This window comes from Gracilinanus agilis, chromosome 1 (genome assembly GCF_016433145.1).
Source record: "Gracilinanus agilis isolate LMUSP501 chromosome 1, AgileGrace, whole genome shotgun sequence".
NCBI lineage: Eukaryota > Metazoa > Chordata > Mammalia > Didelphimorphia > Didelphidae > Gracilinanus > Gracilinanus agilis.
The window spans coordinates 419,764,069-419,778,938 of NC_058130.1; the positions used below are offsets into that span (position 1 = coordinate 419,764,069).

Consider the following 14,870-nt stretch of genomic DNA (forward strand, 5'->3'; position numbering starts at 1 on the left):
TGCCCAATGTCATATATATATAATTAATATCATAAGCCAAGATTCAAACCCAAGCCATCTGTTTCTAAACTTAGTTCTCTTTTTGCTATGTTGCCATTCCTTGATTTTGCTTCTCTATGTTCCACAAAACTTCATTTTGTAGGGAGCTTCATTCTGTAGGTCAAGGCTAGCTACAATATATTGAATTCATTTTTTTTTAACATTTAAAAAAACTACTTTATTTTCCATACTCAATGCTCCTTGACAATTGACTGCAACCTAAGAACAATGGAGCTCTAGCTAACATGCACAAATATAAAAGTCCTATGAAACTTTTATTTTCATGAGATACATGGAGATATAAATTGAGTGTGACCAAACACCAACATTTTTCTTGATTTGGTGCAAGATATTAAAAAAATGAAATTTCACTTCAATTTTGATTTTGGTTTCCTTTTCAAAAATGTTGGTGAAATTTTAGTGTTTTCTAAGTATTATTGGGATTTTAAGTCCTCATCTTATTTTTTAACCATTATGAAATCTTTGACACTATTTACTAGGCACTCTTATGGTCTCCCTTGGTTACCGCAAGAGACTTTCTTGTGTATAAGAGCTCATATTCTATTCCCTTTGCTAATTCATCATCCATCTTTTCCCCTCTGAGTGTGTGTGTGTAGGGTGAATGCCCTCAGCTTAGATCTTTCCCAGTCTTAAAATTATCTTATTTGTACATGTGTTGTAACAATATTGGATTCATTTTAAATGAGGGGTACAAAAAGTAAGAGAAGATACTACATGTAACCTCAAGGTTCTGGTAGCTAAGGGGAAGGGTGACTCAGCAGGAAGGGCAGTGGTCATCAACTCAGAAGACTTGAGTTCATGTCCTAGTCTAGTGACATCTGGAATGGTTCAATTTTCAATGTGAGCATTTACACCTTGGAAATTGGCAAACAGTACCAATTCGGGCTTGATTTATTGTTTTGCTGATTGTCTAGACTTAAAAAAATGATGGAAGAAATGTGAAAAATGCAGATTAAACTTTAAAGTATGTCATGGGTACATTTTTTTTCCAGGAGAGGTCGTTAAACATTTATCAGCAAGGTTCTGCCTGGTAGTTGTTTGATCCTGAACAAATCACTTCACTCCTTAATATCAGTTTTACCATTTGTATAAATTCTCTCACACTGAAAGGAAAGTGCTTTTTAAACCTTAAAATACCTTATCTGGTGTGAGAGCTTGTCAAGCCTTTTTCAGGGCTGCTCATCTACCTTTGGTGTCTGCCTTTCACCCAATTCTTACCAGTGACACCAAGAAGCTGTAGCATGTGTAGCAGCCACACCCTGATAAAACCATCTAGGCAGATGGACTCAGTCAGGTTGAGGATAACTGACAAGCCTCAGACCTGACAGTGAGCTCAGGAGGATGTCTGCCTCAAGCAGACTTCCCCCTGGCAGAACAATTTATTTCAATGGCCACAGTGGTGGCTAAAGCAAGTGCTGTGGAGCACTAAGAGCTTGGTCAGACATTGAAGATGCTAACCCCATCCACTGCATCCCAGGCCATTACTAGTCTTCTTGACTTTTGTCTTGCCACTGATCTTCACTGACCATGGAAGAGACAGTAAGGCTGATGACGTTGTGCAACTCTGCCTTACCTAAATCCAGGTCACTCCCAAGGCAAGACACCATCCTTCCAAAGTCATTGGTCCTCTATGAAAACAAAGGATGACCAACAACAATCACATAAATGTAGCATTGTTATTATATCTTATTATTGTTGTTATACCTATCTGAAGAGGAGAGTATATAATAAAGCTATTTTAGATCTCTGTTCAAAAGCTCTATGAAGTTTTCAAGTTTTTTCAGGAAAGATGTACAGGTCTTTTTTTGAAAACAGTCTAGCACAGTGGTTCCGAAACTTTTTTGGCTTACTGTCCCCTTTCCAGAAAAATATTACTTAGCCCCCTGAAAATTAATTTTTTTATTTTAATAGCAATTAATGGGAAAGATAAATGCACCTGTGGCCATCACTGCCAGGGGGCAGTCACGCCCACTTTGGGAATCACTGGTCTAGAAGATTTTGTATGAAAGACCATTCTAAAGGGCTTGGAGCAGTAATGGTTGGGAAAGGGACCACTGTATATAAGTTCTATGCAAGGCCTTGATTGGAAGGACAGAGTAGCTCTTTCAAATAAGGAAGGGACAGTAGAATGAGTGAAGATATTAGAGAAACCTTAGAGTGGGGAGGGTGTGGGGTTGTCAGGGAAGAATGAGTCTTCTGGTAGTTTCTAATGGAGCTAAAGAGATACCCAAAGTAATTGTAATCTCTTTTTGCTTTGATCTTTTCCTTGACCATGAAAGAGAGAACTAAGAGAAAAACCCACCACAACAGACCTTTTAGCTGATTTGTAAGGCCAGAGAGACACACTAGTGCTGTACCTTTAATTAACTCAATTGGCCAAGCAAGGTGACTAGCCCCCTGTGGTTGTGACAGAGGGTAGTTGTTGGCAGCAGACTAAAGCTGTCCAGAAAGGCTTTTAATGCCAAACTGGCTTGTAATCCTGGAGTTGTGGAAGGATTTGACTCTAAAACAGAAATTGGGGTAAGTTTAAAAGGATCACTCTTCAGAGTCTGCAGAACTAGCTGGGTTAAGCAGAGATGGATAGTATTAATGATTGGTGAATTAGTGAGCTAGAACCAGATTTCTACCTTAAACTCTGCTTTAAAAGGCTAGTCTGGATGGATGGTCTTTAAAAATAGTTCATTAATATCACTTAATCTCAATTTTGCATGTTTTTAAAAGAGGAAAGTAAAGTATCCTGGTATCTCTGGCACATAGAACAGTGACCAAAACACCACAGATGCCTAATAAAAAATACTTGTGGATTAAGTGATTTTTCTCATTCCCACCCCTGACTCTACAATCTCCACTCATTGTTCTGTCTTCTGGAATTAAAAAAAAAAGAAGAAGGAAAAAAAAAAACCACTAAACCTTCTTCTACATGTCTGCCTTTCGGATACTTGAAGTCATCTATTATGTTGTCTCTGAGTCTTCTCCAAACTAAAGACCCTTAGATTCTAACATTCCTTCTATGGAATAAACTCTAGACTTCACTATGCTGGTCCCCTCCATCTGATTGTATTTTAGCTTATAAATATACTCCTAAAATGTGGCACTCTAAACTCAATATTCTAGATGTGATCTGATCACGGCAAGAATACTAAGGACTTGTCTCCTTCATTCAAGACACTCTGGCTCTCTTCAAGCCTTTCATAATATGGCTCCCATTCACCATTCTAGCCTTCTCTCTCCACCCCACCCCTTATCATTCCTATAGAAGAATTCTTGTTTCTAGTCATTTTGGGCCTGCTAGCAGTTCCCTGTATATTAAATTCCATCTCCCCCACCCTACCTTTAAACTGTTGGTCCCTCATTTCTGGACTATATAGTTTCCCCTTACCTCCACCTCTTAGAATATGCCAGTTTCTTTCAAAGCATAGTTCCAATGTCCCCTCCCCCATGAGACTATTCATTATTTCCACCCTCCCATCCCTACATTAATCCTTTCTCTCTCCTAAAATTATTCTATAGAACTTTCGATGTGCTTGGGATTGGCTTTTCTTTGTACTTGTCATAATCTTCCAAGTCCTGTAAGCTCCTTGAGGGTAGAGACTATTTTGATTTTTATCTTTGACCCTTCTCTACCTAGCAAGATTCTTTGAATGTGAATGGCTCTTAAAAATATTTATTGAATGAAGCCTCACATTGTATTAGCTTTCTTGGATGCCATGTTAACAAGACTCCTATTGACCTTCTAGTCTACTAAAAACTCTAGTTCTCTTCCTTCCTTCCATCCTTTCCCCTCTGTTTTAGTATCAGTTCTAAGATAGAAGAGCAACAAGGACTAGGCAATTGGGGTTAAGAGACTTATCCATGGTTACATAGCTAGGAAGTATCTGATGTCAGATTTGAACCCAGATCCTCCTAATTCTAAGCTCTCTCTACTATGCTACCTAGCTGTACCCCCACAGAAATCTAGCTATACTTCCTCAATCATTTGCTTTGTAAGGACTTTGCAGGTATCTGCATCAAATGTCATCCTGGTAGATTCAGCCCAGCATTCTAAGCTGGAAGATCCAGCTAGGTAGCAATTCCTCCCAATATTGTGTCATTTGCAAATTTGATATGCATGCTATCTTTGCCTTTATCTGCCAAAAATGCTAATCAGTCCAAAGCCAAGGACAGATCCCTGAGGATCTCCACTCAAGACCTAATTCCTTGACTTGAAACTATAAATGACTATTCTTTGCATTTTGTCATTCAACCAACTTCAAGTTGGCACTTTCTAGCAAGGTGATATATAAGACAAGTCTGAGCTTTAATTTTCTTATCCATAAAAGAGGTGTGGTATTTGTTATGGAAGTTATTGTTCATAATCAAGTTCTTCTGACCCCTAAATTCCTTCTTTGTTCTCTATGCTGCCTTATCCGTGACACCAAAAATCCATTTCAATTGTTGTTCATTTTTCAATCAGGCCCAACTCTTTATGACCCATATGGGGTTTTTTCCAAAGCTACTGGGGTGATTTGCCATTTCTTTCTCTAGCTCATTTTACAGATGAGGAACCTGAAGTATACAGGGTTAAGTGACTGTGCTGGAGTCACACAGCTAGCTTGTGTCTGAGGCCAGATTTAAACTCTTCTTTGTCTTCCTGACTCCAGTCCTAGTGCTATATCCTTTGCGTCACCCAGCTGCCCTAGACATGGGAACCTAGGTTCATTCATTTAGAATTGGAAGGGATTACTTAGCGACCATCTAGTTCAACCCCCTAGTTTTGATAATAAGGAAACTGAGGCCCAAGTTCACTTAGTTAATAAGGAGGAAAGCTAGGGTTTGAACCCAGATCTTCTGACTCCAGATCCAGAACATCTCCTATCATGTTGCCTTAATTATATTTCATTGATGTCTAGATGATCTCTAAAGTTTCCTCCTCTTAACATGTCCAAATCTTACTCATATTTCAAGGCCTAGCTTCAGTCCTCTCTCAAGAAGTCTTCCCTAACTGCTCATTAATTAAGCCCTTCTCTGAGCTCCTAGAGTATTTCCTATGCTATTTTGTACATTTAAATCTTTTCCCCTAACTAGATGGGGAGCTCCTTGAGGACAGGACTTGTATCTTCTCTTTCTCTTGCCTCCCCCGTAGCTCCTAGAATAGAACTGTGCATTCCTTGCTTGCAGACTTGCTAAAATGATAAATCGATGGGGTAGGAGCCCAATCTTCATTCTGATCCCCTGAAGTCCCCAGACCTTCCTACCTCTCCTAGAGGCTGTCCTCAGTCCTTGGGTCCTGTCTCCACCCACCCACACACACACACAGCTGCTATCTCTTAGCTAATAATCAGGCCTGGGCAAACCCAGCTGTGTTTTGCATAAGTTGATCATCTCAGAACTATTTTCCCAACATTTCTGGGTTTTAATAAAACCCTAAAAAATAAAAGTATGTTTTACCCCAAGAGTGATTTCCCTTTAATTTTTAGTTTAATTTTTTTATTTCACTTTAAAGCAGTCAGTGCTTCAGAGGGACATCTAATCGTTACATGTACCCTTATCTGATTGGTGGCCCCTCTATTGTGCAAGATGTTAATAGCAAGACTCTCAGACCTATGGAATTGTTTTTTATTTTTAAAGTGCTTTCAGTCCATTATCATTACATGGAACCATAGCTCAAGGCATCTTAAAGCTGAAAAAGGACTTTGAAGATCATCTAGTCCTTCCTCCTTTCAAGATGAAGATCCTGAGCCCAAAGAAGTTTCTAGCCCAGGAGCCAGAAAACTAAAGCAGAGCCTAGGTTCAAATCCACTTCTCTTGACTCACAACCCATTGCTCATTTTATCCTCACGGCACCTCAGGAAGGTCAGTAGAGCAGGAATGGCATAATCCCCATTTGACAAGCTGAGGCCCAAAGAGATTCATTGACCTACTCAAGGGCACAAACAGAGTCCGTGCCAGGGGTAGAAGTAGAACCTCATAAGTTCTGATGAACCAGTTGACACCATCCCATATTCTTTAGCCCTGGCAGTCAAGCTATAAGTAGGGCAAAATGATGGAATTTTATTCCAGGGCTCATAATTCATAGGGCCATCAAGTCCTTCAGGAAGAGAGACAAACAAGCTTAATACCTATTTAAGAAAATAAATTAGTTAAAAGAGGAAGGTTTTAGATGTTGATCTGGGGTAAGCTCCATCCCACTCCATGCTATGTACCTGGCACTGTGCTAAGCATTTTTGGTTTGGGTTTTTTAAACAAATATTAACTCACAGATGTGTCAGAAAAAATAGGAAATTGCCTGACTGTGTGTCCCTCCCCATCCCACCTCCATCTTTCCTTTCAAAGGTCTTCTTCCTGCTTATGGTACTCACAGACTTCCATATGATTTCTGAGGACTGAAGCCTGCCTCTGCCTAGAGATTCCCTCTATCTGAGCCTCTCTCTTACCTCTTCTCTATCAAATGCTGCCCTCATCTAGTTATCAACTTAGGAAAAGATCTTATAAACTCTTTTGCCCTTGTGGCTTAATAACTGATAATGCTTTAATTCTTTAGCCTTTCCTGATGTAGTCTTATTTTTATAGGGGCCTTCAGTGCCATAACTCAAAGGAATGGTATTCTAAATGCAGGGATTTTGTTCAGGCACGTGGCAGATAGGTGGAGGAGGCTACTTTCTGCAGAGGGTCCTTATATCATAGTACATAGGCTGTGTAGTACGGAGCTATCTGGCAACTGGTTTTGTTCTGTCACATAAGTAGAGAGTTCATTCAAGACAGAAACAAATTAACAGAGCACCATCAAATTGCAAATAATGCTACCAAGAACTCAGGCTATTGCTTTCTGGAGTAGGAATAAAGGGAGGAGACTTTAATCTCTTCCTATCTTTTCATTCTCCATCTCTGAATCTCTTTTTTCTTCTCTTTCTAGTCCTTTTTCCTTTCTCTTTATTCTACTCTCTCCTTCCTTTTTTATTTCCCTAATCTACTTCTTTCTTTTTTCTCCTCTCCTATTATTCTTTCCTATTTCTCTTCTCCTTTCTTTTTCCCTCCAAATTCCCTTCCCTTCCCTTTCCTTTCTTCTTTACCTCCCCATCAATATTCTCCCCACTTATTTCCCTAATTCTTCTTTTTACCTCCCCTTCTCTTTTTTGTCCCTTCCCCTCTCTATCTTTATTCTTTCTCTTCCCTTCTCATTTGTTCTTTCTAAAGCTATGCCCCTCTACTCCAATGCAGAGCTGGTGAAATTATTTATCCATTGGTCTCTGACAGGGGTCGGCAACGTATGGCTCTTTCTGCAGGAGCCATAAAGTCCATTTTTTTTCAGGCACTGTTACAGGAGCTCACGCACAGTGAGCACTGTACGGCTCTCACGAAATTACATTTTAAAAAACGTGGCGTTTATGGATCTCACAGCCAAAAAGGTTGCTGACCCCTGGTCTCTGAGGTCTGCATAGTCTTTTTTTTTTCTATTTTATTTTATTTTACCAATTACATGTAATAACAAATTTCCACATAAGTCTTCCAAATTTATATGATCCAAATTGTCTCCCTTCTTTCTTCCTTCCCCCCTCCCAGAGCTGGCAAGCAATTTAATCTGGCTTATACATGTATTATCACACAAAGCATATTTCATATTGTTCACTTCCGTGAATGTGAGGTCTGTATATTCTTGTTGTATTTGTCCTTGTCTCAGATTGGGACCCTGGTGACAGCAAATCCTGGGTCCCAGTGTCTACCTACCTTTCAGGCTGAAAAAGAGGCTTAAATCATTTTAAGAAGTTATTGACAGCCCAACTCAACAAACTGCATCAACAAATTCCAACAAAGTTAAGTTTCTATGGATAAAATCCTGATTCATTGATTCGAAACCTTCATGTTTATAGATTTCTACCCAATGTCTTTCCCCTCACTTCTCAGCTTCTCAGTCAAATAGTTATGCTGTATAAACATACATTTAAGCCAGAGATGCATTTGAGAGGACGCTGGGGCTGATGTGGGAATGGGAGATTGGGGAGAAAGAGCTAAATCCCTGAGGCACCATCTCCTGGAGCCAACAGAAAAGGGGGTGGGGTGAGAGGAGAGAGCAATCAGGGTAGGAGGATGTTGTGATAAGGACAGTAGAATGTGAGTTTGATCATGGTTGGTCCTCAGTCAATCTTTTTTTCCTGCCTTACAAAGAGAAGCCGATTCAGCGAGGCCATTACCAGGATCTTTATAGGTTGCTGACACACACAAACACATGCCTCCTCCTCCCCTTGCTACAGGCTCTTCTTCCCCTTTTTTCCTCCTTTCACCTCCCTCTTTTAACTTCTTCCATCTCTCCCTCTCTCCTTTGCTTTCTCTTTTGTACCTCTTCTGGTTCCGAATCTTCAATCCTTCCCTTCCTTTCTCCTCCATCTCTCTTTTCTCTTCCCCTCCATCTTTCTCTCCCTCTTCCTTATTTCTCTTCTCTCTGCCTTCTTCCCTTTTCTCTCCTCCATCCCTTCACGGAACCCTCTTTTCCTCTCATTTTTTCCCACTCTTCCTTTTCTCTTTCCTCTTCTCCTTCTTTATCTTTTACGGGATTCCTCAGATTCTCATCACAGGGGTGCCCCTACTTTAGGCAAAGCCAATGTGCGTCAATCTCAAGGCACCCAAAAGAGAAATTAAAGAAAGATTATCTCCCCCACTTTACAAAGGATACTCTGCTCTAACAAAGGGATGCAGAGGCTGGAATCTTACATATAGGCAGCGCCCCCTGGTGTCCACAAAAGAGGATTCCATTGACAGAAAGGTGCTTCCACCCCAAGTACCAAGTACTACTCCCTTAACACAACTTGGCTCCATTTAGAGACCAAAGAGCCAGACCCGGAAGCGTCATCAGACATCATCTAGTCTCATCCTATCTGTGTTATCTCTCTGCGTATATAGAGAGATGCTCATATACAAAACCACGGAAATAGAAATGTATGTCTCTACGTATACAAACCCACTTATGCATGCATTTCTGTACACACATTCTTTAGGCACACAAATCTACATATTTGTATATATACACATATATAGAAAGATAGATAGATAGATGTACATGTTGTCTTTCCCCTTAGAGTGTGATCTCTTTGGGCAGAGGCTTTCTTTTACCATTTTACAGATGAAAAAACTGAAGCCCACACCAGAAATAATAAGTAGCCAAGCTGGGATTCAAAAGCATGTTACGTTAATTCCAAGATTCAACTCTTTCTACTACATTTCTCTGGATATCCTGGAAGACACCTTGGAGATCAGCTAGTCCAACCCTCTTTTCCTTTTACCAATGAAGATACAGAGGCCCAGAGAGGAAGAGGGGCTTGCCTGTAGAAACAGAGACAAAGCTCTCAGAGCAGCAGTCTTTCTAATATGCTGCATTTTGATTTTTTTCTCTTTCATTTTTAATGGATTATTTCTTTATTTTTACCAAGTACATGTAATAACAAATTTCTACCTAAGCTTTTCGAAGTTATATGATCCAAATTGTCTCTTTTCCTCCCTTCCCTCTCCCATCCCATAGCTGGCAAGCAATTTGATCTGGGTTATTCATGTTAACATCATGCAAAATGTATTTCCTTATTGTTTATTTTTATAAGTGAATAATCACATAAAACCAAAACCCCAAAACGAAAACCCAAATAAACAAGTGAAAAATTGTATGCTTTCATCTGCATTCTGACTCCTACAGTTCTTTCTCTGGAGTATGCCACATTTTTATAGGCACACCACTGCTGTATAAATTGAAGTCTGCCTGAACCATGAGGAACAAGGATCTCTTTTAATAATAATAATAATAACTCACTTATATAGCACTTTATGATTTGCAAAGCACTCTCTGAGAGACAGTCCTATCCAGTGGATGGTAAAAGCATTTCCCAGATAAGGAGGGCAAAGCTCTGAGTGGTCAAGGTGCACAGCTCAAACTCCAGTTGCCTGGATCCAATAATCTACATACCCCCATATCACATTGCCCATCCTTAATATATCTCGGCTCTTTCCCCAACCACATCTCCCAAGCAAATCTCCACCAGTCTCTTTTCTTCTCATTCAGAAAACACATGAGACATTTTGTTTGCCCAATCTCTTGACGAGGACCTGGATGAAACATTCTCCTTTTCTGTGCCTCAGTCTTTCCATCCTAACAATGGAAGTGAATGTCACACAGGTCTGACCACTGCCTTCAGAGATGCTGGGGGAATTAAAGAAGGAAATGATCAAAGAGTGATGATATACTGGGTCTTCACTCTTTGAACATTTCTTGCAAAGCACATTCACATCTACTATTTCTCTATCCTCATAATAAGTCTATGAGTGGGGTAGGGTAAATATTCTAATCCCTAACTGATTTATTCATGGCACTTGCTCAAAGTTCACACAGCAAGATTAGACTAGAACTCTGGTCACCCAAGCTCATATGTGTTCCATGTTCATGGTCATGATACATTTAGATAATATAATCATTGGCCAGGGGCATTGAATCCTGGGATGCAATTCAGCTTCTGTCTCATCTGTGAAGCCTTTTCTGATTATCCCTGTCCACTTGGATCTCTAAGTCAGTAAATGAGCACTTATTAAATGCCTACTATTTACCAGATGTTGTACTAAACATGGGATACAAAAAGTTAGTAAAAGAAAGCCTTAGGGGCAGCTGGGTAGCTCAGTGGATTGAGAGCCAGGCCTAGAGATGGGAAGTCCTAGGTTTAAATCTGGCCTCAGACACTTCCCAGCTGTGTGACCCTGGGCAAGTCACTTGACCCCCATTGCCTACCCTTACCACTCTTCTGCCTTGGAGCCAATACACAGTATTGATTCTAAGGTGGAAGGTAAGGGCTTTAAAAAAAAAAAAAGAAAGCCTTTACCCTCAAAGAGATCACATTCTAAAAATGAAGACAATCTATAAATCTCTATATATTTGTATATGCATATGTATGCACACATATGTATGTAAATGCATGTAAATGTGGGTTTATATATTTATAAACATACACATATAATATATTTATGTGGCTTTGCATATAAATATGTATACCGATATATACACAGATAGTTCATAGACAGACAGATGGATGACTGATCCAGAGTAGATGGAAGTGATCTCCAAGGGAAAGTACTAACAGGTCTTCTACAGGAAGTGGAATTTCAGGTGAATCTTGAAGGAAATAATAGAAGCTAAAAATCAGAGGTGCCAGCTGGGTAGCTCAGTGGATTGAGAGTCAGGCCTAGAGACGGGAGGTCCTAGGTTCAAATTTGGCCTCAGACGCTTCCCAGCTGTGTGACCCTGGGCAAGTCACTTGACCCCCATTGCCCACCCTTACTACTCTTCCATCTAGGAGCCAATACACAGAAGTAAAGGGTTTAAAAAAATAAAAAAAAAAAATCAGAGGTGAGGAGGGAGAACATTCCAGGCCCAAAGGATAGCCAGGACAAAGGAAGGGAAATAGTGATTGTTGTGCATGAGGAACAGCAATATAGATGAAGACATATAAGAAGATCCCAAGGTAGGAAGGGGAAAAAAAGGATTTTTATATTTGATCCTGGAGGCAATAGAGAATCACTGGAGTTTATTGAAAGGGGGTGGTATGATCAGACTGTACTTCAGGAAAATCACTTTGGCACCTCAGAGGAAGATGGGTTGGAGGGATAAGAGCCTTGAGACAGTAAACTATTGCAGTAGTTCAAAGGAGATGTGATGAGAGCTAGGGTGGCTGGTCGAGTGGAAAGAAGGGGAAAAGACTTCGGGGATACCCTATACTGTCTCACTGGATCCTCCAAACAGCCCTGTGAGTTGGGCACTACTTATACTCTATTTTACCAACAAGGAAACTGAACCCCAGAGAAATTCAGTGGCTTGCCCATGGGCACACAGCTAGGATGAGAAGAAAAGGGATTCAAACTCAGATTTCTCCTGGTTCCAATTCCAGTGATCTTTCAGGCTGCCAGATTGTGGAGGGTATTGCATGCCTCGCTGTCTGGGCTCAATTCTGTAAGCTTTGGGGAGTCATTGAAGGGTTCCAAGCAGTGCATGCCATAAGCATGGGGCTGTCTCTCTTATTTATAGTAGGAATAGCTCACATTTATGTAGTGCTTTAAAGTTTACCAAATGATTTCCTTAGAATGGGAAATGCAAGTACCCTCATTGTACAGATGTCCAATGTATCTCCATTTTATAGATGAGGAAATGGGCCCAGAGATGGTAAATGACTGGCTCAGCTTCACGTAGCTAGGAAATGTCTGAGTAGGAACCAGAGCCCCATTTTCTGACTCCAAGGCCAATACTCTTGCCCCTACACCTAACATCAATTTCTCCAAGTTTCTTCTCCAGCTCCCTGATAGCCTGGAACTTTTGGAAGGCAGAGGCTTCTGGGAGGGAAGCAGGGTTTGGGTACGGGCTTTTGATTCAATCCAACAAATCCCTATTACTCATCTGCTATACCCTGTGTCCCAGTGCTGGTGGAGGAAGAATACAAACATGAAAAGATAAAGCCTTTGCCCTCAAGAAGCTTGTAGTCTAGTAAGGGAAAAGGGATAAGACATATCCATAAATAAATTTAATAAAGTTCTGTCCTTGCAGAGGGAGATGAAGGGCAAAAGAGGAGGAGGAAGAAGAGAAAAAGAATGCATTGCAGCAGGCCTGGAATCGACCAAAGGCCACCAGAAAGCTTCCCGCACACTCTCGCCTCATTAAGAACTCCATATCTGCTCAGTGACTAACCTTGCAAATGAGTTCCTGCCCAGTAAAGGAAATTGATTACTTTCCATTGCAATTAACATCTGGTCCCGGGTCACATCGTTAGGATAATTTGTTATAGAAAAACCAAAGGAACTAGCTACTGGGTAATAAAGGTTCTAGTGGACCCAATTAAAGAGGCATCTTCCAGCTGAAGTTAGGCAGGGGAAGGAGCAGGATTAGGAGAGGGAATGGGTTGGTGGTCTATAAGGGGAAGGCCTGGCTGGGTCAGGGACCAAGAAAGGATGAGATCTCGCCCCCCCAAAATGAGGGCAACTTTGCAAAGAGTTGGGAAGACTAGTTGATTAACAACTGGCGCAGTGCTGGACCTGGAATCAAGAAGGCCTGAGTTCAAATCCAGTCTTAGATGACAACTGGCCCTGTGATCCTGGACAGGTCACTTTAATCTTTTGTTTGTCTTAGTCTTCTCATCCGTAGAATGAAGGTAATAATGGCACCTACCTTCCAGGGTTATTGTGAGCATCAAATGAAAATAAAACTGTAAAGCTCTTAGAAAAGTGCCTGGCACATAGTAAATGTTATAAATATGTTAGCCAGTAGTAGTCACAGTAATAGCAGTAGTAGCAATCGTAGCAGGAGTAGTAACAGTAGCAATAGTACTAGTAGTAGTAGTAGCAGTAGTAACAACAGTGGTAGTAGTAGTAGTAGTAGCAGTAGTGGCAACAGTGGTAGTAGTAGTAATAATAGCAGTAGTAGTAGTAGAAGTAGTAGTAGTAGTAGTAGTAGTAGTAGTAGTAGTAGTAGTAGTAGTAGTAGTAGTAGTAGTAGTAGTAGTAGTAGTAGCAGTAGTAGTAGTAATAGTAAATTAAAGGCCATTGATTCATTTTTAATCCAGACCATAGGCTAATGCTTAAACTCTAGCCACAGACTGACTTGTGACTCCAACCTAATAAATAGGAGCCTCTGACTCCAACTAAAGTATTTCACTAACACGGCATTGGTCCACAGGGAGATCAGGGTATAGAGAGTGGATGGATCTGCGAATCCTATCCCTACTCTTAGAGCTGTGTCCCGAAGCATATAAAGAGTTGTGAGAATATCAATTTCTAAACCAAAAAGCATGACAAAAAGCTTTCGATTAATCAATAAACATTTATTAAGCACCTACTATGAGCTAGATATGATGCCAGATATCATGCTGGATACTGGGGATACAAAGACAAAAGTTAAACAATCTCTGCCCTCAAGGAATTTATAATCTAGAAAGAGATGAAAAAGTATAAGTTCACCCAAAATTGATTTGAGATCATTTTAGGGAGAAGGTATTAGGAGCTAGGGAGGGTGGTGAGGAAAGGCTTTAAGGAGAAAATAGTACTTGAGATGAACTTTAAAGGAAACCAGGGATTCCAAGGAGTGGAGGGAATGAGAACATGCATTCCAGAAGATTAGTTTGCCTGTAGTGTGCCTGGGTGGGGAGAGAGAGAGAGACAGACAGAGACAGACAGAGAGACAGAGAGAGAGAGAGTGTATGTGTGTCTGTATCTGTGTCTGTGTCTGTAGTGGATTTTCAAATGCTAAACAGAGGAGCTTATATTTGAGCCATTGGAATTTCCTAAGCAGGAGGATGACATGACCAGACCTGTACTTTTGGAAAATCATTTTGGCAGCTTTTTGGAAGATGATTTAGAGAGGGGAAGTTGAGGCAGGGAAACCAATAAGGAGTTGATTGTATTAGTCTCCCTGAGAGGTTTAAACTAGGGTAGTTTTATGTAAAAAAGAGAATTCTTATTACTAGCAACTCCAATATTAGGAGGCAGAATGATGATGGAAGGCGCAGCGAGTTTAGAGTCAAAGAATCCTGGTTTGATTCCTGACTGTGTTGATTTTCTAATTTAGGCGTTAGATCTAGACCTCAGTTTTCTTTTCTGTAAAGTGAAAGGGTTGTGTTAGTTGATCTCTAAGGTCCCCTCCCACCCTAAACCCTATAAGTAAACTCCCAAAGGGGAAAACCCATCTACAATGGCATTGGGGGGGCCCTCCCTTAGCCTTTCATGGCAGTTTATGACCCATCCCCACCAATCAGCTTCTCTCAGACGAGAGAGATGATGTGCTGACACATCAGCCAGACTCAGGGAACAACTCCTTTCTTCTC

The 14,870-nt window shown here is 40.6% G+C and overlaps 1 protein-coding gene across 1 annotated transcript in view; it reads left to right on the forward strand.

Moving 5' to 3' along the window:
• CELF4 (CUGBP Elav-like family member 4) overlaps positions 1-14,870 on the forward strand; it is a 557,691-nt gene that overhangs the window by 343,897 nt on the left and 198,924 nt on the right. The window contains exon 6 of the mRNA XM_044681738.1: positions 5,979-5,990. Coding sequence (XP_044537673.1) covers positions 5,979-5,990 — 12 coding nt within the window. The remainder of the gene's footprint in view (positions 1-5,978; positions 5,991-14,870) is intronic.